The following is a 20463-nucleotide window of genomic DNA, read 5'->3' on the forward strand; positions in this document are numbered from 1 at the left end:
AAAGATAAGAAGATAAGAAGTTAGAAAAGATATTTTAAACTCAAATTTTTGAAAAAGATAAGAAGATATTTTTGAAAATATATGATTGAAATTAGTTTTGAAAAAGATTTGATTTTTAAAATCACAATTAATGACTTGATTCACAAGAAATCACAAGATATGATTCTAGAACTTAAAGTTTGAATCTTTCTTAACAAGCAAGTAACAAACTTGAAATTTTTGAATCAAAACATTAATTGGTGATGTGATTTTTGAAAATTATGTAATAAAAATAAGAAAAAGATTTTTGAAAAAAATATTTTTGAAATTTTCGAAAATTAATAAGAAAAAATAAAAAAGATGTGATTTTTGAAAAAGATTTTGAAAAAGATAAGATTTTTAAATTGAAAATTTGATTTGACTCATAAAAACAACTAGATTTTTAAAAAATTTTTGAAAAAGTCAACTCAAATTTTCGAATTTATGAGAGAAAAGAGGAAAAGATATTTTTTTATTTTTGAATTTTTATGATGAGAGAGAAAAACAACAAAAATACTCAATGCATGAAAATTTTTGGATCAAAACAATGAATGCATGCAAGAATGCTATGAATGTCAAGATGAACACCAAGAACACTTTGAATGTCATGATGAACATCAAGACTTATTTTTGAAAATTTTTATATGCAAAGAAAACATGCAAGACACCAAACTTAGAAATCTTTCATGTTTAGACACTATGAATGCAAAAATGCACATGAAAAACAAGAAAAGATGCAAAATAAGAAAACATCAAGATCAAACAAGAAGACTTACCAAGAACAACTTGAAGATCATGAAGAACACTATGAATGCATGAATTTTTTCGAAAAATGCAAGATGAATATGCAATTGACACCAAACTTACAATTTGACTCAAGACAAAAACAAGAAACACAAAATATTTTTGAATTTTTATGATTTTATGATTTTTTTTTTTGTATTTTTATTTTATATTTTTTTCGAAAATCATTTTGAAAAAGAAAAATAAGGATTCCAAAATTTTTAATATGAATTCCAGGAATCTTATACTCTTTAGACTAAAGCTCCAATCAAAGGGTCAGGCATGGCTTAATAGCCAGCCAAGCTTTAGTATGTAACTCAGACATGACACGCCTAACATGCCCTACAGCCAATCAGGCTTCAACATGCTTCATGAAACACTAGAATTCATTCTTAAAAATTCTGAACAAAAATAGATTTTTGAAAACATTTTTATTTTAAAATTTTTTTTTTCGAAAACAAAGGAGAATTTTTTTGAAAGATTTTTTGAAAAATTTTTGAAAAGAAACCAAAAAGAAAATTACCTAATCTGAGCAACAAGATGAACCGTCAGTTGTTCAAACTTGAACAATCCCCGGCAACGGCGCCAAAAACTTGGTGCACAAAATTGTGATCTCTGGTAATGGCGCCAAAAACTTGGTGCTCTTATCTCAATTCATAATTTGTCACAACTTCGATACAACTGACCAGCAAGTGCACTGGGTTGTCCAAGTAATAAACCTTACGTGAGTAAGGGTCGATCCTACGGAGATTGTTGGTATGAAGCAAGCTATGGTCACCTTGTAAATCTCAGTCAGGCGGATATAAAATAGTTATGGAGTTTTCAAAAATAAATAATAAACTAAGGATAGAAACACTTATGTAATTCATTGGTGAGAATTTCAGATAAGCGTGTAGAGATGCTTTCGTTCCTCTGAATCTCTGCTTTCCCGCTGCCTTCATCCAATTAGTCTTACTCCTTTCCATGGCTGGCTTTATGCAAGGGCATCACCGTTGTCAATGGTTACATCCCCTCCTCTTGTGAAAATGGTCTAAATGATCTGTCACAGCACGGCTAATCATCCGAGGTTCCCGATCATGCTGGAATAGGATTCACCCTCCTTTTGCGTCTGTCACTACGCCCAGCAATCGCGAGTTTGAAGCTCGTCACAGTCATTCAATCCCTGAATCCTACTCGGAATATCACAGACAAGGTTTAGACTTTCCGGATTCTCATGAATGCCGCCATCAATCTAGCTAACACCACGAAGATTCTGATTAAGAGATCTAAGAGATACTCATTCAATCGAAGGTAGAACGGAAGTGGTTGTCAGGCACGCGTTCATAGGGAATGATGATGATTGTCACGTTCATCACATTCAGGTTGAAGTGCAAATGAATATCTTAGAAGCGGGATAAGTTGAACTGAATAGAAAAACAGTAGTACTTTGCATTAATCTTTGAGGAACAGCAGAGCTCCACACCTTAATCTATAAAATGTAGAAACTCTACCGTTGAAAATACATAAGTGAAAGGTCCAGGCATGGCCGAATGGCTAACCCCCAAAACGTGATCTAAGATAGCATACAACTGATCAAAGATGTCAAATACAATAGTAAAAAGTCCTATTTATACTAAACTAGTTACTAGGGTTTACAGAAGTAAGTAATTGATGCATAAATCCACTTCCGGGGCCCACTTGGTGTGTGCTTGGGCTGAGCTTGAATGTTCCACGTGCAGAGGCTCTTTCTGGAGTTGAACGCCAGCTTTTGTGCCAGTTTGGGCGTTGAACTCCACTTTGCAACTTGTTTCTGGCGCTGGACGCCAGAATTGGGCAGAGAGCTGGCGTTGAACGCCAGTTTGCGTTATCTAAACTTGGGCAAAGTATGGACTATTATATATTTCTGGAAAGCCCTAGATGTCTACTTTCTAACTCAATTGGAAGCGCGCCATTTTGAGTTCTGTAGCTCCAGAAAATCCATTTTGAGTGCAGGGAGGTCAGAATCCAACAGCATCAGCAGTCCTTCTTCAACCTCTGAATCTGATTTTTTCTCAAGTCCCTCAATTTCAGCCAGAAAATACCTGAAATCACAGAAAAATACACAAACTCATAGTAAAGTCCAGAAATCTGAATTTAACACAAAAACTAATGAAAACATCCCTAAAAGTAACCAGATTCTACTAAAAACATACTAAAAACAATGCCAAAAAGCGTATAAATTATCCGCTCATCAGACTCCTTTAGGTCTCCCTTTAAGGTTGCCCCGACATTTGTCGTCTTATCCCAGGCATCACCGATTTGGACCTCTTTAGTCTCGCCTTCAGGTTGTGGACGAAGTTCCTCGCGAGCTCGATCTCCCTCGAGTTCAATAGTGTTGACTTCCTCTCTTTTGTGGTTGCCTTTAAGGTTCAGACTTTCATTATAACAGCGTCGCGCAGTTTTTTGGTCTCATTTTATCATGGTGATCCCTTCCGGAGTTGGGAACTTCATGCACAGATGTGGAGTCGAGACCACTGCGGCGAGCTGGTTCAGTGTTGTCCGACCTATTAGGGTGTTGTAAGCTGATCTTACGTTGACTACGATGTAGTCTATGTTAAGTGTCCTTGACCAGGTTCCTTTTCCAAAGGTTGTGTGTAGTGAGATATATCACAGTGGTTGGATTGGAGTATCTCCCCGTCTGAACAAGCTATTTGGATATGCTCTGAGCTCTTTATCTTGCAAACCGAGTTTGTCGAAGGCGGATTTGAACCAGATATCGACGGAGCTTCCTTGGTCTACTAGTGTTCGGTGGAGATTAGCGTTAGCCAATATGATAGTAATGACCATGGGATCATCATGTTCCGGGAAAAAGGTAATAGTGGGGAGGTCGGATGACCTCTCTCCTTCCCCTACATGATAAACCTCTTTAAGGTGTCTTTTGCGAGATGATTTAGAGATCCCCCTCCTGTGAATCCTCCATTTATCATATGAACATGTCTCTCAGGGGTGTAGGGTGGTCATTCAGCCCATTCGACCTCTTCATCCCTTCTTCTTTTTCTTGGTTCATCCGCTTTGTTGGCTAAGTACCGATCTAGTCGCCCTTCTCTTGCCAATTTTTCTATGACATTCTTTAGGTTGAAGCACTCGTTAGTGGGATGTCCATAAATTCGGTGGTATCCGCAGTACTCTATCCGACTTCCCCCTCCTCTTTTGTTTTTGAATGGTTGGGGTGGTGGGATCTTATCAGTGTTGCATATTGACGTGGCGGAAATTGGCGAGTTAAGAAATTATTATAAGAGATACGTTGCAAGTATAGTTCTTAACTAACCAAAATCCGCTTATCAATTTAGAAGGGTTGTCACAAAATTAGAATTAAAATACTGGGAGTATGAATCCCAGGTCGTCTCCCAACGAGTTGCAGAAAGATGTGCTATTTTATTAATCAGATGTTTTCTAAAATGGGTTGAGTTGATAAACAGGAAATTAAATCAGAGAATTTATGTAATTTAAATAAAACCTTGACCGGGAGTAGATTAGTTGGAAGCCCGATCCTTGATGGAGTTCTCCTAAGATCAATTGATAATTGAAGGTTGCCTACTCTGTTATCCTTTACCAGATAAAGGAAAGTTAAGCAAGTTGGAAGTCAGTTTCTATTCACAAGTTCTAATCCTTTCCCTTGGGAAGGACTAGCGTCAGTGATTAGAGGGCGACCCAACGCTAAACCCAACTATAATTTTACTCTTGAGCATCCAACTTAAGGTCCTCCTTTCAATAAACTCCCAATCAAGTTATGGATCTACTCGCTCATTATGATTGTAAAATCCACGAAATAAGAAAGGGAAATAAAGAAAGACATGATAAATAATAATCAAAAGGATCAATTAAAAATAAAAATAGTTCTTGTATTAATAAATTCTAAAAATAATCCAATAGTAACTCTGAATAAATTAAGGACATGGAAGAGTAAGTGACAAGTAAGGAAACAAACTAGAATGATGAAGTCTTGACAGAGGTAATAACTCTTCTCAATATCCCAATCCAAAAAGCAATAGAAATCAAAATCCTAAGAACTATCGATGTAGAGAGAAAACCTAGAGGAGGAGTAAAATCAGATCTAAAACTAAAATTATGCTGAATGGATGTTGTTCTTTGGTCTCTGCATGTTCCCTGGCTCTAATATGCTTTTCTGGGCCGAAAACTAGGTCAAAACAGGGCCCAAAATCGTCCCCAGCAAATTCTACAGATCGCGCACGTCACGCGATCGCGTCATCCACGCGTTTGCGTCATCTAGTGTTTTGCCTTGCCACGCGTGCGCATCGTCCACGTATTCACGTCACTTGTGCAGTTTCCAATTCATGCGTTCGCGTAAGGCACGCGAGCGCGTCACTGCAATTTCCTCTATTTCGCGCGGTCGCGTAAGCCATGCGTCTGTGTCACTTCTCGCTGGTCATCTCCTCAATTTCTTGTGTTCCTTCCATTTTTGCAAGCTTCCTTTCCAATCTCCAAGTCATTCATGCCCTATAAAGCCTGAAACACTTGACACACAGATCACGGCATTGAATGGAATAAAGGAGAATTAAGATACATAATTAAAAGTCTCTAGGAAGCAAGTTTTCAATCATAGAGTAATTTTGGGAAGGAATTGTAAATGCATGCTAATTTAATGAATAAGTGGATAAAGATTTGATAAAACCACACAATTAGACATAATATAAACCATAAAATAATGGTTTATCAACCTCCCCACACTTAGACATCAGCATGTCCTCATGCTTAGTTGAAGGAGATAAAATAAATGAGTAGGAACATGTAAAACTCATGCAATGCAATGTAACCTATACATATGAATGCAACTATATGATTCTTGTTCACTTGGTTAAAAGTAAATAAGTTCTTCAAGACAATCACAAATCAAATTCCACTAATTCAATTCTTATATAGTAACAACAGATAAAAATGTAAGAAGGTAGCTCATGAAAGCAGGGAACATAGAAGTTAAGCATTGAACCCTCACTGATGATGTATGTACGCTCTAATCTCTCTAGTGTATACAGTAATCACTCTATCCTCCTCTAATCATGCTTTCTAATTTTTGTTCTTCACCTAACCAATCAACAACATTTAATGTACCAATGCAAACATCATGAGGTCTTTTCAAGGTTGTAATGGGGCCAAGGTAGGGGTAAGGGTACATATATGGCTAAGTAAGCTCATAAATTGAATCTTTAATTAACCCAAGCTTTCACCTAACACACACACACACACACACACAAAATTTCATACCTAGTTACCCAAAATTTCCTTTTCACATTCCATACTCATGCATCAACTTTATTTTGATTTTATCATATCTGCATTGATCTTTGAAATTTAACTTAGCATTGGGGTAATTTTGTCCCCTTATTTAATTATTGAATATATATATATATATATTAACATAAAAATAAACATAGTTTATCAATGCACATAGATTTTTAATTTTTATAGTTTCACATGAGTTGGCACCAAATTCCCATTATATTATCATGACATATTCCCTTATTATCTTTTGTTCCCACAATCTTCCCATACTCAATTAACACACAATTCTATCTCAATCTAACCAAAGATTCAATTGGGATATATAATTGTCTTTTCGCTTAAGGCTAGTGATGTGGTAAAATAAAGAATAAATGGGATTTAAAGGCTCAAAGTGGCTAACAAAGGTAATTGAAAGGGTAGGCTTAATTAGGATAAGTAAGCTAAACAAATAATGGCCTCAATCATATGCAAGCATATAAATATATTAAACATTGGACATATAGGATGAAACAAAATATAGATTACAATCATAGAGAAGTAAACACACAAGAATAAAATAATTATGGTTAATTAATGTAACCATGCATTTAGGCTCAAAGTCTCACAGGTTGTGTGTTCTTTAGCTCAATAACCATGTTCCAAATACAACTTCAAGCAAATTTAAATAAAAGTTTTGATTAAAATTAGTGAAATTTTGTTCTAAAAATAGGGTCTTAGAAGAAACTTATTGTCTTTTCAATCAAGTAGAACATGCATGCAACTAACCTATTACTATGCAATTTATCCTATTCTACAAAGAAAAACTAACTAAATATCCTATTTTATTGGTGTTAAGGAAGAGAAATTACCTTTGGAAGTCAGGTACTGACCGACCTCCCCACACTTAAGGCTTTGCACCGTCCTCGGTGCCATCTGTCAGGAACAAAGGTGGGCTGGTAGCAGTATCTCCACAGTCGGGACCGTCATGGCTCCCTGTGCTGGTAAACGAAGTGGAGTCCGGGGTGACTGAGTCTCTGTATTTTCCTTTAAGTAGCTCCTTGAGGTATGTGAATCGGCGCTTGTTACGGCGCTCTCTTAGCTTTGCTTTGTGTTCCTGCCGATCCAACCTTTCAAGTATCTGATGGAGCAGTTGGTTTGTTGTAGGTGCTTGTGGTGTTGAAGGAGGAATGTCTTCAGCCGGTTCAGTAGGCTGGCTTGTAGTGGCTGCTGAAGGTCTGATATATTTCCCGTTAGGGACATACTGATCATCCCGTGGGAGCATGGCTTTGGTGTCCCTATCTCTGTAGGAGACTCTGGCTGCTGAGACGAGATCTGAAACTAAGGCGGGAAAAGGTAAGTTGCCCGCAATTTGTACGTGTCCCATGGCATTCCGGATGTGTCTTGGTAGGTTCAGAGGCTGGTCTGTAAGGATGCACCATAGTAGAACGGCCATGTCTGCAGTGAAGGAGGACTCGTGGGTGCTCGGAAAGACATAATGGGACATAATCTGTGCCCATACGTGAGCCTCCAAGGTAAGTGCGGGAGCCGATATTCCCTTAGGACGGGAACGATGGTATCCGTAGATCCATCTGCTGTCAGGTAGTGCGATAATTCTGAGAACAGCGTCCCAGTCAAATTGGTACGTCTGGCGCTTGAGTGAGGCTTCTTGAAATGCGTCCAGTCCTTCTGGAGTAGGGGAAAGATCTAAAGCTCGCTGAATGACCTCTTCTGTAATTGGGACTTGCTTCTAACGGACATAGACAGACTGCAGGGTTGGCAGGTGGAAATTAGAGTAGAACTCGACTATCCAGGAAAGATTAACCTGCCATGGTTGTCTCTGAAGGAAATCCCATTGTCTTCTTTCAATTTGCGGCTCAACGAATTCAGCAATACGGGTTGGAAGGATAAGAAGGTATTCGTTGTTGTAACTCCTTTCCGGCAGGATGGGGAACATCTGCTCACAGTAGTGATTGGTAAATTGCGCAGTGTCCTTTGCTGGAAAGGCTTTCTCTTTTTTATCAACCTTTATAATCCTCTTAATCTTTTTTGTTGAGGGCTTAACTGCAATTGAAGATGGCTCTGCCACTAAAGCTCGTTTGGTTCCTCTCCTTGCTGTTGATTTGGGAGTAGCTTTCTCCTTGCCTTTCTTGGTGGCCATCCTAAAAGAAAGAAAATAGAAAGTATGTTAAAATGTCAAGGGTAGAGCAAGGAAGAGGGCGGGGAAGGTGGTAATCAAAGCACATTAAAAGATGAATGATGTTAACACATGGTCATGAATACATGTGAAAAATCATCAACGAAAATATAGCAAGTGTATGGATGACAATTAAATGCAAGGTGTTTATTGGCATGCAAGCAAAGGCATGAGTAGCATAGATCAAGCATTTAATGTCCAAGTTAGATTACCGAGCCTTTCAAACTAATAACCTGTTTGTAATGACAATTATATTGAATTAATATGATATAAAAAGGGTTTTGTGAAAAGCAAGCATTTTAGAGTAGTAGGATAAAAGATATCGAAAAACAGTGCACAATGCCATACGGGTGTTTTCACAAACACATAGCATGCATGGTAAAGAAGCTAATGAAAATAACAAATGGAACATGCAAGTAACCCTTAAAAATTAATATATAATTGCCAAACAATTTTGCAACAATCCACAAGCATATAATAAGAAACAATGACCCAAATAAATTTCCAACACCAATTAAAAGAAAAAGAAAGAAAAAGAAAACATGGATAATGAAAGTGAAAAGAAAAAGAAAAGAAGAAGAAAACATAAATTAAGAAGAAGAATAGAAAAGTAAGGAGGGAAGAAGAAAAGAAAAACCTTGATAATGGTGGTAAGAGAGAGAAAGTAGAAAGTGAGAGAGAATGAAGAAGGAAGAAAGGGGAAGAAAATAAGGAGGGAAAAGAAAAGAAAAAGTAGGATTAGGGGAAGAGAAAGATAAGATATTTTGGCAGATTAGGATAAGCTGTGCGGCGCAACCGACGCGGACGCGTGGGGTACGCGTTCGCGCGGATGGCGCTTATATGAATCGACGCGTTCGTGTCGGTCACGCAGACGCATGACTCGTTTGTGCTACTGGCGCGAGGACAGCCTTGCGCTCGCACAACTCTCTGTTCGAAACTCATTATTGCCAAATTCCAGGGTGACGCGTTCGCGTGGTGGATGCGATCGCGTGTGTGGCCAATATTGGGATACGACTCGGACGCGTGGGGTACGCGTTCGCGTGGTAGGGCTTGTGCGTCTAGCGCCAGTCCAGCCCTACTGGTACACGAATTGTGATCATCAATGGCGCGAACAACTTGGTACGCACAATTGTAATCTCAACTCTTTATCACAACTCTGCACAACTAACCAGCAAGTGCACTGGGTCGTCCAAGTAATAAACCTTACATGAGTAAGGGTCGATCCCACGGAGATTGTCGGCTTGAAGCAAGCTATGGTCACCTTGTAAATCTCAGTCAGGAGGATTCAAATGGTTATGGATAATTGATAATTAAAATATAAATAAAACGTAAAATAAAGATAGAGATACTTATGTAATTCATTGGTGAGAATTTCAGATAAGCGTATAGAGATGCTTAGTTCCTTCTGAATCTCTGCTTTCCTATTGCTTTCATCGAATCCTTCATACTCCTTTCCATGGTAAGCTTTATGTAGAGCATCATCGTTGTCAATGGCTACTTCCCGTCCTCTCAGTGAAAATGGTCCAAGATGCGCTGTCACTGCACGGCTAATCATCTGTCGGTTCTCGATCCTGCTGGAATAGGATTCAGTAATCCTTTTGTGTCTGTCACTACGCCCAGCACTCGCGAGTTTGAAGCTCGTCACAGCCATCCCTTCCCAGATCCTACTTGGAATACCACAGACAAGGTTTAGACTTTCCGGATCTCAAGAATGGATGCCATTAATTCTAGTCTATACCACAAAGACTCTGATCGTAGATCAGGAGGCTAAGAGATACACATTCAAGCTTGTTTACATGTAGAACGGAAGTGTTTGTCAGACATGCGTTCATAAGTAAGAATGATGATGATCATCACATAATCATCACATTCATCATGTTCTTGTGTGCGAATGAATATCTTAGAGAAGAAATAGGCTTGAGTTGAATAGAAAAACAATAGTACTTTGCATTAATTCATGAGGAACAGCAGAGCTCCACACCTTAATCTATGGTGTGTAGAAACTCTACCGTTGAAAATACATAAGTGATAATGGTCCAGGCATGGCCAAATGGCCAGTCTCCCAAAGAGGGTTCAATCATCAAAACATGATCAAAAAGCCCTAACACAATAGTAAAAAGTTCTATTTATACTAAACTAGTTACTAGGGTTACAGAAATAAGTAAATGATGCAGAAATCCACTTTCGGGTCCACTTGGTGTGTGCTTGGGCTGAGCATTGAAGCTTTCATGTGTAGAGGTTTTCCTTGGAGTTAAACTCCAGTTTGTAACCTGTTTCTGGCATTTCACTCTGCTTTGCAACCTGTTTCTGGCGTTTAACTCCAGAATAGAGCAGAGAGCTGGCAATGAATGCCAGTTTGCATCATCTAAACTCGGGCAAAGTATAAACTATTATATATTGCTGGAAAGCGCTGGATGTCTACTTTCCAACGCAATTAAGAGCGCACCATTTGGACTTATGTAGCTCCAGAAAATCCACTTTGAGTGCAGGGAGGTCAGAATCCAACAGCATCTGCAGTCCTTCTTCAGCCTCTAAATCTGATTTTTACTCAAGTCCCTCAATTTCAGCCAGAAATTACCTAAAATCACAGAAAAACACACAAACTCATAGTAAAGTCCAGAAATGTGAATTTTATTTAAAAACTAATAAAAATATACTAAAAACTAACTAAATCATACTAAAAACTATGTAAAAACAATGCTAAAAAGTGTATAAATTATCCGCTCATCACAACACCAAACTTAAATTGTTGCTTGTCCCCAAGCAACTGAAAATCAAATAGGATAAAAAAAAGAGAATATACTATAAATTCCAAAATATCAATGAAACTTAGCTCCAATCAGATGAGCGGGACTAGTAGCTTTTTGCCTCTTGAATAGTTTTGGCACCTCACTTTATCCATTGAAGTTCAGAATGATTGGCATCTATAGGAACTTAGAATTTAGATAGTGTTATTGATTCTCCTAGTTCAGTATGTTGATTCTTGAACACAACTACTTTATGAGTCTTGGCCGTGGCCCTAAGCACTTTGTTTTCTAGTATTACCACCGGATACATAAATGCCACAGAGGCATAACTGGGTGAACCTTTTCAGATTGTGACTCAGCTTTGCTAGAGTCCCCAATTAGAGGTGTCCAGGGTTCTTAAGCACACTCTGTTTTTGCTTTGGACCTTGACTTTAACCGCTCAGTCTCAAGTTTTCACTTGACACCTTCACGCCACAAGCACATGGTTAGGGACAGCTTGGTTTAGCCGCTTAGGCCAGGATTTTATTCCTTTAGGCCCTCCTATCCACTGATGCTCAAAGCCTTGGATCCTTTCTGTTAACCTTGCCTTTTGGGTTTAAGGGCTATTGGCTTTTTGCTCTTGCCTTTTGGTTTAAAGAGCTTTTGGCTTTTTCTGCTTGTTTTTTCTTTTTCTTTCCTTTTTTTTCGCCATTTTTCTTTTCTTTTTTTTTTTTGCAAGCTTTTGTATTCACTGCTTTTTCTTGCTTGAAGATTCATTTTTATGATTTTTCAGATTATCAAATAACATTTCTCCTTTTTCCTCATTCTTTCAAGAGCCAACATATTTAACATTCATAAACCACAATATCAAAAGACATATGCACTGTTCAAGCATTCATTCAGAAAACAAAAAGTATTGTCACCACATCAAAATAATTAAACTAGTTTCAAGGATGAATTCGAAACCATGTACTTCTTGTTCTTTTGTTTTTAGAACAGTTTTCAATTAAGAGAGGTGATGGATTCATAGGACATTCATAGCCTTAAGACATAGACACTTAAACACTAATGATCATGTAATAAAGTCACAAACATAAATAAAACATAAGGCTCAAAAACCAAAAAACAGAAAAATAAGAACAAGGAGATTAAGGAACGGGTCCACCTTAGTGAGGGTGGCGTCTTCCTCTTCTTGAAGAACCAATGGTGCTTTTGAGCTCCTCTATGTCTCTTCCTTGTCTTTGTTGCTCCTCCCTCAAAGCTCTTTGATCTTCTCTAATCTCATGGAGGATGATGGAGTGCTCTTGGTGCTCCATCCTTAGTTGTCCCATGTTGGAATTTAATTCTCCTAGGGAGGTATTGATTTGCTCCCAATAGTTTTGTGGAGGGAAGTGCATCCCTTGAGGCATCTTAGGGATTTCATGGTGAGGAATTTCCTCATGCTCTTGTTGAGGTCCATGATCTCTTGTTTGCTCCATCCTTTTCTTAGTGATGGGCTTGTCCTCATCAATGAGGATATCTCCCTCTATGTCAATTCCAACCGAATTGCAGAGGTGACAAATGAGGTGAGGAAAGGCTAACCTTGCCAAAGTGGAAGACTTGTCAGCCACCTTATAGAGTTCTTGAGGTATAATCTCATGAACTTCCACTTCCTCGCCAATCATGATACTATGGATCATGATGGCCCGGTCTATAGTAACTTCAGATCGGTTGCTAGTAGGAAGATTGAGCGTTGAATGAACTCCAACCATTCTCTAGCTACAGGCTTAAGGTCCAGTCTTCTCAATTGAACCGGCTTGCCTCTTGAGTCAACTTTCCATTGAGCTCCTTCCACACATATGTCCATGAGGACTTGGTCCAACCTTTGATCAAAATTGACCCTTCTAGTGTAGGGGCATACGTTGTCTTGTATCATTGGCAAGTTGAACGCCAACCTTACATTTTCCGGACTGAAATCTAAGTAATTCCCCCAAACCATTGTAAGCCAATTCTTTGGATTCGGGTTCACACTTTGATCATGGTTCCTAGTGATCTATGCGTTTGCATAGAACTCTTGAACCATTAAGATCCCGACTTGTTGAATAGGGTTAGTGAGAACTTCCCAACCTCTTCTTCGGATCTCATGTCGGATCTCCGGATATTCGCTCTTTTTGAGCTTGAAAGGAACCTTAGGGATCACTTTCTTCTTGGCCACAACTTCATATAAGTGGTCTTGATGGACCTTTGAGATGAATCTCTCCATCTCCCATGACTCAGAGGTGGAAGCAATTGCCTTCCCTTTCCTCTTTCTTGAGGTTTCTCTGGCCTTAGGTTCCATTCATGGTTATGGAAAAACAAAAAGCAATGCTTTTACCACACCAAACTTAAAATGTTTGCTCATTCCCGAGAAAAAGAAGAAAGAAAGAAGAAGAAGAAGAAGAAAAATAGAGGAGAGGGAGAGAGGTGTGTATTCGGCCAAGGGGAAGAAGAAAGAGTTGTGTTGGGTGAAAAAGAAGAAGGAATGAAGGGTTTATATAGGAGTGGGGGAAGGTTTAGGGTTCGGTCATGGGGTTGGTTTTGGGTGGGTAATGAATTTGAATTTTTAGGTAGGTGGGGTTTTTGTGGAGAGAGGATGGATGTGAGTGGTGAAGAGGTGATGGGAAAGAGTGATTGAGGTGATTGGTGAAGGATATTTGGGGAAGAGAGTTATGAAAAGGTGTGAAGAGGAGAGAAGAAAAGGTGGGGATCCTGTGGGGTCCACAGATCCTGAGGGGTCAAGGATTTAACATCCTTGCTCCAAGTAGGCGTGCAAAACGCCCTTAGAATGCAAGTCTAGCGTTAACGCCAGCTTGCTACTTATTTCTGGCATTTAACGCCACTTCCATGCTCTGTTCTGGTGTTAAACGCCAGTCTGGTGCTTGTTTCTGGCGTTTAACGCCACCTTGATTCTTCTTTCTGGCGTTAAACGCCAGTTTGATGCTTCTTACTGGCGTTTAAAATGCCAGTAAGTTTTTCCACTAGGGTGAGCTATTTTTAATGCTGCTTTTCATTCTGTTTTTGATTTTTCAGTAGTTTTTGTGACTCCACATGATCATCAACCTAAAGAAAACATAAAATAGCAATGGAAAATAAATAGATATAATTAAATAACATTGGGTTGCCTCCTAACAAGCGCTTCTTTAATGTCAATAGCTTGACAGTGAGCTCTCATGGAGCCTCACAGATATTCAGAACATTGTTGGGACCTCCCAATACCAAACTTAGAGTTTGAATATGGGGATTCAACACCAAACGTAGAGTTTTGTTGTGGCCTCCCAACACTAAACTTAGAGTTTGACTGTGGGGGCTTTGGTTGACTCTGTAGTGAGAGAAGCTTTTCATGCTTCCTCTCCATGGTTACAGAAGGAGATCCTTGAGTTTTAAACATAAGGTTGTCCTCATTTAGTTGAAGGACCAATTCTCCTCTGTCCACATCAATCACAGCTTTTGCTGTGGCTAGGAAGGGTCTTCCAAGGATGATGGATTCATCCTCATCCTTCCCAGTGTCTAGGATTATGAAATCAGCAGGGATGTAAAGGCCTTCAACCTTTACTAACACGTCCTCTACTTGTCCATAAGCCATTTTTATGAATTTGTCTGCCATCTCTAATGAGAAATTGGCAGCCTGTACCTCAAAGATTCCTAGTTTCTCCATTACAGAGAGTGGCATTAAGTTTATGCCTGATCCCAGGTCACACAGAGCCTTCTCAAAGGTCATGGTGCCTATGTTACAGGGAATTAGGAATTTACCAGGATCTTTTTTCTTTTGAGGTAAAGTGTGCTGAACCCAGGTATTCAGTTCATTAATGAGTAATGGAGGCTTATCCTCCCAAGTCTGATTACCAAATAACTTGGCATTCAGCTTCATGATTGCTCCTAAATACTGGGCAACTTGCCCTTCAATGATGTCTTCATCCTCTTCAGAGGAAGAATAGTCATCAGAGCTCATGAATGGTAAAAGGAGGTTCAATAGAATCTCTTTGGTCTCTAGATGAGCCTCAGATTCCTTTGATTCCTCAAAGGGAAACTCCTTATTGGTCACTGAGCGTCCCAGGAGGTCTTCCTCACTTGGATTCACGTCCTCCTCCTCCTCTTTGGGTTCGGCCACACCAAGTAAGGTAATGGCCTTGCACTCTCTTTTTGGATTCTCTTCTGTATTGCTTGGGAGAGTACTAGGAGGGGTTTCAGTGACTCTTTTACTCAGCTGGCCCACTTGTGCCTCCAAATTTCTAATGGAGGACCTTATTTCATTCATGAAACTTAAAGTGGACTTAGATAGATCAGAGACTATATTTGCTAAGCTAGATGGATTCTGTTCAGAATTCTCTGTCTGTTGCTGAGTGGATGATGGAAAAGGCTTGCTATTGCTAAACCTATTTCTTCCACCATTATTAAAGCCTTGTTGAGGCTTTTGTTGATCCTTCCATGAGAAATTTGGATGATTTCTCCATGAGGGATTATAGGTGTTTCCATAGGGTTCACCCATGTAATTCACCTCTGCTATTGTAGGGTTCTCAGGATCATAAGCTTCGTCTTCAGAAGATGCTTCTTTAGTACTGTTGGATGTAGCTTGCAATCCATTCAGACTCTGAGAAATCATATTGACTTGCTGAGTCAATATTTTATTCTGAGCCAATATGGCATTTAGAGTATCAATTTCAAGAACTCCCTTCCTTTGAGGCGTCCCATTACACACAGGATTCCTTTCAGAAGTGTACATGAACTGGTTATTTGCAACCATGTCAATGAGTTCTTGAGCTTCTGCAGGCGTTTTCTTTAGGTGAATGGATCCACCTGCAGAATGGTCTAATGACATCTTTGATAACTCAGACAGACCATCATAGAATATATCCAGGATGGTCCATTCTGAAAGCATGTCAGAAGGACACTTTTTGGTCAGTTGCTTGTATCTCTCTCAAGCTTCATAGAGGGATTCACCTTCTTTCTGTTTGGAGGTTTGAACATCCACTCTAAGCTTGCTAAGCTTTTGAGGAGGAAAAAACTTGGCTAAGAAAGCCGTAACCAGCTTATCCCAAGAGTTCAGGCTATCTTTAGGTTGAGAGTCCAACCATATTCTAGCTCTATCTCTTACAGCAAACGGGAAAAGCATAAGCTTGTAGACCTCAGAGTCAACCCCATTGGTCTTAACAGTATCACAGATCTGCAAGAATTCAGTTAAGAACTGAAAAGGATCTTCTGATGGAAGTCCATGAAACTTGCAATTCTGTTGCATCAGAGAAACTAATTGAGGCTTTAGCTCAAAATTGTTTGCTCCAATGGCAGGGATTGAGATGCTTCTTCCATGTAAATTAGAATTTGGTGTAGTAAAGTCACCAAGTATCTTCCTTGCATCTCTACCATTATTATTATTTTTCGGCCATGTCTCCTTCTTTTTCAAAAATTTCTGTCAGATTTTCTCCAGAGAGTTGTGCTTTAGCTTCCCTTAGCTTCCTCTTCAGAGTCCTTTCAGGTTCAGGATCAGCTTCAACAAGAATGTTCTTATCCTTGTTCCTGCTCATATAAAAAAGAAGAAAATAGAAAAGAAGAGGAATCCTCTATGTCACAGTATAGAGATTCTTTTATGTGAGTAGAAGAAGAAAAGAAATTCGAACACAGAAAGAGGGAGAGGGTTCGAATTTTTAAGAAGAGATGTATTAGTAGATAAATAAATAATTAGAAAGAGATGAGAGAGGGAAGAATTCGAAAATTAAATAAAATAAAATAAAAATATTTTTGTTTTTAATTTAAAATTAAAGTTAAAATTCAAAAATTTAAAAAAAGAAAAATTAAATTAAATTAAATTAAAATTTAAAACAATTAGTTAATTAAAAAGGAATTTTGAAAAAGAGGAAGGTGATTTTCGAAAATTAGAGAGAGAATTAGTTAGGTACTTTTGAAAAAGATATGATTGAAATAGTAAACTTTTAAAATCAAACAAAAAGTCAAGTAGTTAATTGAAAAAGATTTGAAAATCAATTTTTGAAAAGATAAGAAGTTAGAAAAGATTTTGAAATTGATTTTAAAAAAGATGTGATTGAAACTTATTTTGAAAAAGATTTGAAAAAGAAATTTAAAAAGATTTGATTTTGAAAATTAAAGTTGATTACTTGACTAACAAGAAACAAAAAGATATGATTTTAAAATTTAAAGATTGAATCTTTCTTACTAGGCAAGTAACAAACTAAAAATTTTTGAATCAATCACATTAATTGTTAGCATTAATTTCGAAAATATGAAATAGAAATAAGAGAAAGATTTCGAAAAATAAATTTTGAAAATTTCAAAATTATGAAAGAAAGAAAAAAAATGGAAAAGATTTGATTTTTGAAAAAGATTTGAAAAAGATAGAATTTTTAAATTGAAAATTTGATTTGACTCATAAGAAACAATTAAATTTAAAAACTTTTGACTAAATCAAATCAAATTTTCGAAAATTATGAGTGAAATAAGGGAAAGATATTTGTTTGATTTTTGAATTTTTAATGAAGAAAGAGAAAAACATCAAAAAGACTCAATGCATGAAAATTTTGGATCAAAACAAATGATGCATGCAAGAACACTTATGAATGTCAAGATGAACACCAAGAACACTTTGAATGTCAAGATGAACATCAAGAATTTATTTTTGAAAATTTTTAAGAAAAGAAAAACATGCAAGACACCAAACTTAAAAATTTTTCATGTATAGACACTAACAAATTGAAAATGCATATGAAAAACAAGAAAAGACACAAAACATGAAAATGCAAAGATCAAACAAAGAAATTCATCAAGAACAACTTGAAGATTATGAAGAACACCATGCATGAGTTTCGAAAATTTTAAGAAAAATTAAAAATATCCAATTGACACCAAACTTAAAAATTGACACAAGACTCAAACAAGAAACATCAAATTTTTGGTTTTTATGATTTTATTATTTTTTTTGTATTTTTCGAAAATTATTTTGGGAAAAAACGAAAAAGAAGAAATTTTTTTTTTGTATTTTTCAAAAATTATTTTGGGAAAAACGAAAAAGAAGAAATTTATTTTTGTATTTTTCGAAAATAAGACATAAAAAGCTTAAAATTAAAATAAAATTACCTAATCTGAGCAACAAGATGAACCGTCAGTTGTCCAAACTCGAATAATCCTCGGCAACGGCGCCAAAAACTTCGTGCACGAAATTGTGATCATCAATGGCGCCAACAACTTGGTACGCACAATCGTAATCTCAACACTTTATCACAACTTCGCACAACTAACCAGCAAGTGCACTGGGTCTTCCAAGTAATAAACCTTACGTGAGTAAGGGTCGATCACACGGAGATTGTCGGCTTGAAACAAGCTATGGTCACCTTGTAAATCTCAGTCAGGCGGATTCAAATGGTTATGGAGAATTGATAATTAAAATATAAATAAAACGTAAAATAAAGATAGAGATACTTATGTAATTAATCGGTGAGAATTTCAGATAAGCGTATAGAGATGCTTAGTTCCTTCTGAATCTCCGCTTTCCTACTGCTTTCATCCAATCCTTCATACTCCTTTCCATGGCAAGCTTTATGTAGGGTATCACCGTTGTCAATGGCTACTTCCCGTCCTCTCAGTGAAAATGGTCCAAGATGCGCTGTCACCACACGGCTAATCATCTGTCGATTCTCGATCCTGCTGGAATAGGATTCAGTAATCCTTTTGCGTCTGTCACTACGCCCAGCACTCGCGAGTTTGAAGCTCGTCATAGCCATCCCTTCCCAGATCCTACTCGGAATACCACAGACAAGGTTTAGACTTTCCGGATCTCAAGAATGGCCGCCAATAATTCTAGCCTATACCACGAATACTCTGATCGTAGATCAGGAGGCTAAGAGATACACATTCAAGCTTGTTTACATGTAGAACAGAAGTGTTTGTCAAGCACGCGTTCATAAGTGAGAATGATGATGAGCGTCACATAATCATCACATTCATCATGTTCTTGTGTATGAATGAATATGTTAGAGAAGAAATAGGCTTGAGTTGAATAGAAAAACAATAGTACTTTGCATTAATTCATGAGGAACAGCAGAGCTCCACACCTTAATCTATGGTGTGTAGAAACTCTACCATTGAAAATACATAAGGGATAATGGTCCAGGCATGGCCGAATGGCCAGCCTCCCAAAGAGGGTTCAATCATTAAAACATGATCAAAAAGCCCTAACACAATAGTAAAAAGTTCTATTTATACTAAACTCGTTACTAGGGTTACAGAAATAAGTAAATAATGCAGAAATCCACTTCTGGGCCCACTTGGTGTGTGCTTGGGCTGAGCATTGAAGCTTTTATGTGTAGAGGTCTTCCTTGGAGTTAAACGCCAGTTTGTAACCTATTTCTGGCGTTTAACTCTGCTTTGCAACCTGTTTCTGGCGTTTAACTCCAGAATAGGGCAGAGAGCTGGCGTTGAATGCCAATTTGCGTCGTCTAAACTCGGGAAAAGTATAGACTATTATATATTGCTGGAAAGCCCTGGATGTCAACTTTCTAAAGCAATTGAGAGCGCGCCATTTGGACCCTTGTAGGTCCATAATATCCACTTTGAGTGCAAGGAGGTCAGAATCCAACAGCATCTGCAGTCCTTCTTCAGCCTCTAAATCTGATTTTTGCTCAAGTCCCTCAATTTCAGCCAGAAATTACCTGAAATCACAAAAAAACACACAAAATCATGGTAAAGCCCAAAAATGTAAATTTTATTTAAAAACTAATAAAAATATACTAAAAACTAACTAAATCATACTAAAAACTATGTAAAAACAATGCCAAAAAGCGTATAAATTATCTGCTCATCACCCACTCCAGCACAACTTTCGGCCATGTACCCTTTCTTACGTCGATTTTCAGGTCACGCGTCTACGTGGTTGACGCGGACGCATGGGAGGCATTTTTCCCATATGACGCGGACGCGTCAGCGACGCGGTCACGTGGATCAATTTGTGCCAAAGGCACGCCTCCAGCCATGCTCTCGCGTGACTTTCTATTCGATTTTGTTTTTGCTTCCCAGGGCCAATACAACGCGGACGCGTCGGGGACGCTGTCGCGTCGCATGCCGCTCTCCTCCCTCTCTTTTTTTTATATGCAAATGTGCAAATGAAGATGCAAATTGAATGTGCTAATAATGAGAAGAGTTATTGAAAAAGAAAATTAAGAAGAAAGAAAGGAACGATCATACCATGGTGGGTTGTCTCCCACCTAGCACTTTGCTTTAACGTCCTTAAGTTGGACGCTCCACTAGCTCAGTCTTCTTCTGTGGGTTGATCCTCCAAGAGAAAGATCTCTAGCTCCTTGGTTTTCGTCGCCTTCTCACGCTGATATAGCTTTAAGCGATGTCCATTAACTTTGATGAATTCAGAGCTTGAAGGATGACTTAGGTGGAAAACTCTGTATGGCTCAGCCTTTTCTACTCTATATGGACCTTCTCATCTTGATCTCAACTTGCCTGGCATGAGCCTCAGTCTAGAGTTGTAAAGGA

The 20463-nt window shown here is 38.1% G+C and overlaps 1 protein-coding gene across 1 annotated transcript; it reads right to left on the reverse strand.

The window, feature by feature from the left end:
* Positions 1 to 14155: 14155 nt before the first annotated feature.
* On the reverse strand, positions 14156 to 16087 carry LOC148577068 (uncharacterized). Its single transcript, XM_088501322.1, has one exon. The coding sequence runs from the start codon at positions 15851 to 15853 to the stop codon at positions 14156 to 14158; it is 1698 nt and encodes a 565-aa protein (XP_088357448.1). The 5' UTR covers positions 15854 to 16087.
* Between the last annotated feature and the right edge of the window lie 4376 nt (positions 16088 to 20463).

Source organism: Arachis ipaensis, chromosome B1, assembly GCF_059453495.1.
Source record: "Arachis ipaensis isolate K30076 ecotype BB chromosome B1, ASM5945349v1, whole genome shotgun sequence".
In the NCBI taxonomy this organism is placed as follows: domain Eukaryota; kingdom Viridiplantae; phylum Streptophyta; class Magnoliopsida; order Fabales; family Fabaceae; genus Arachis; species Arachis ipaensis.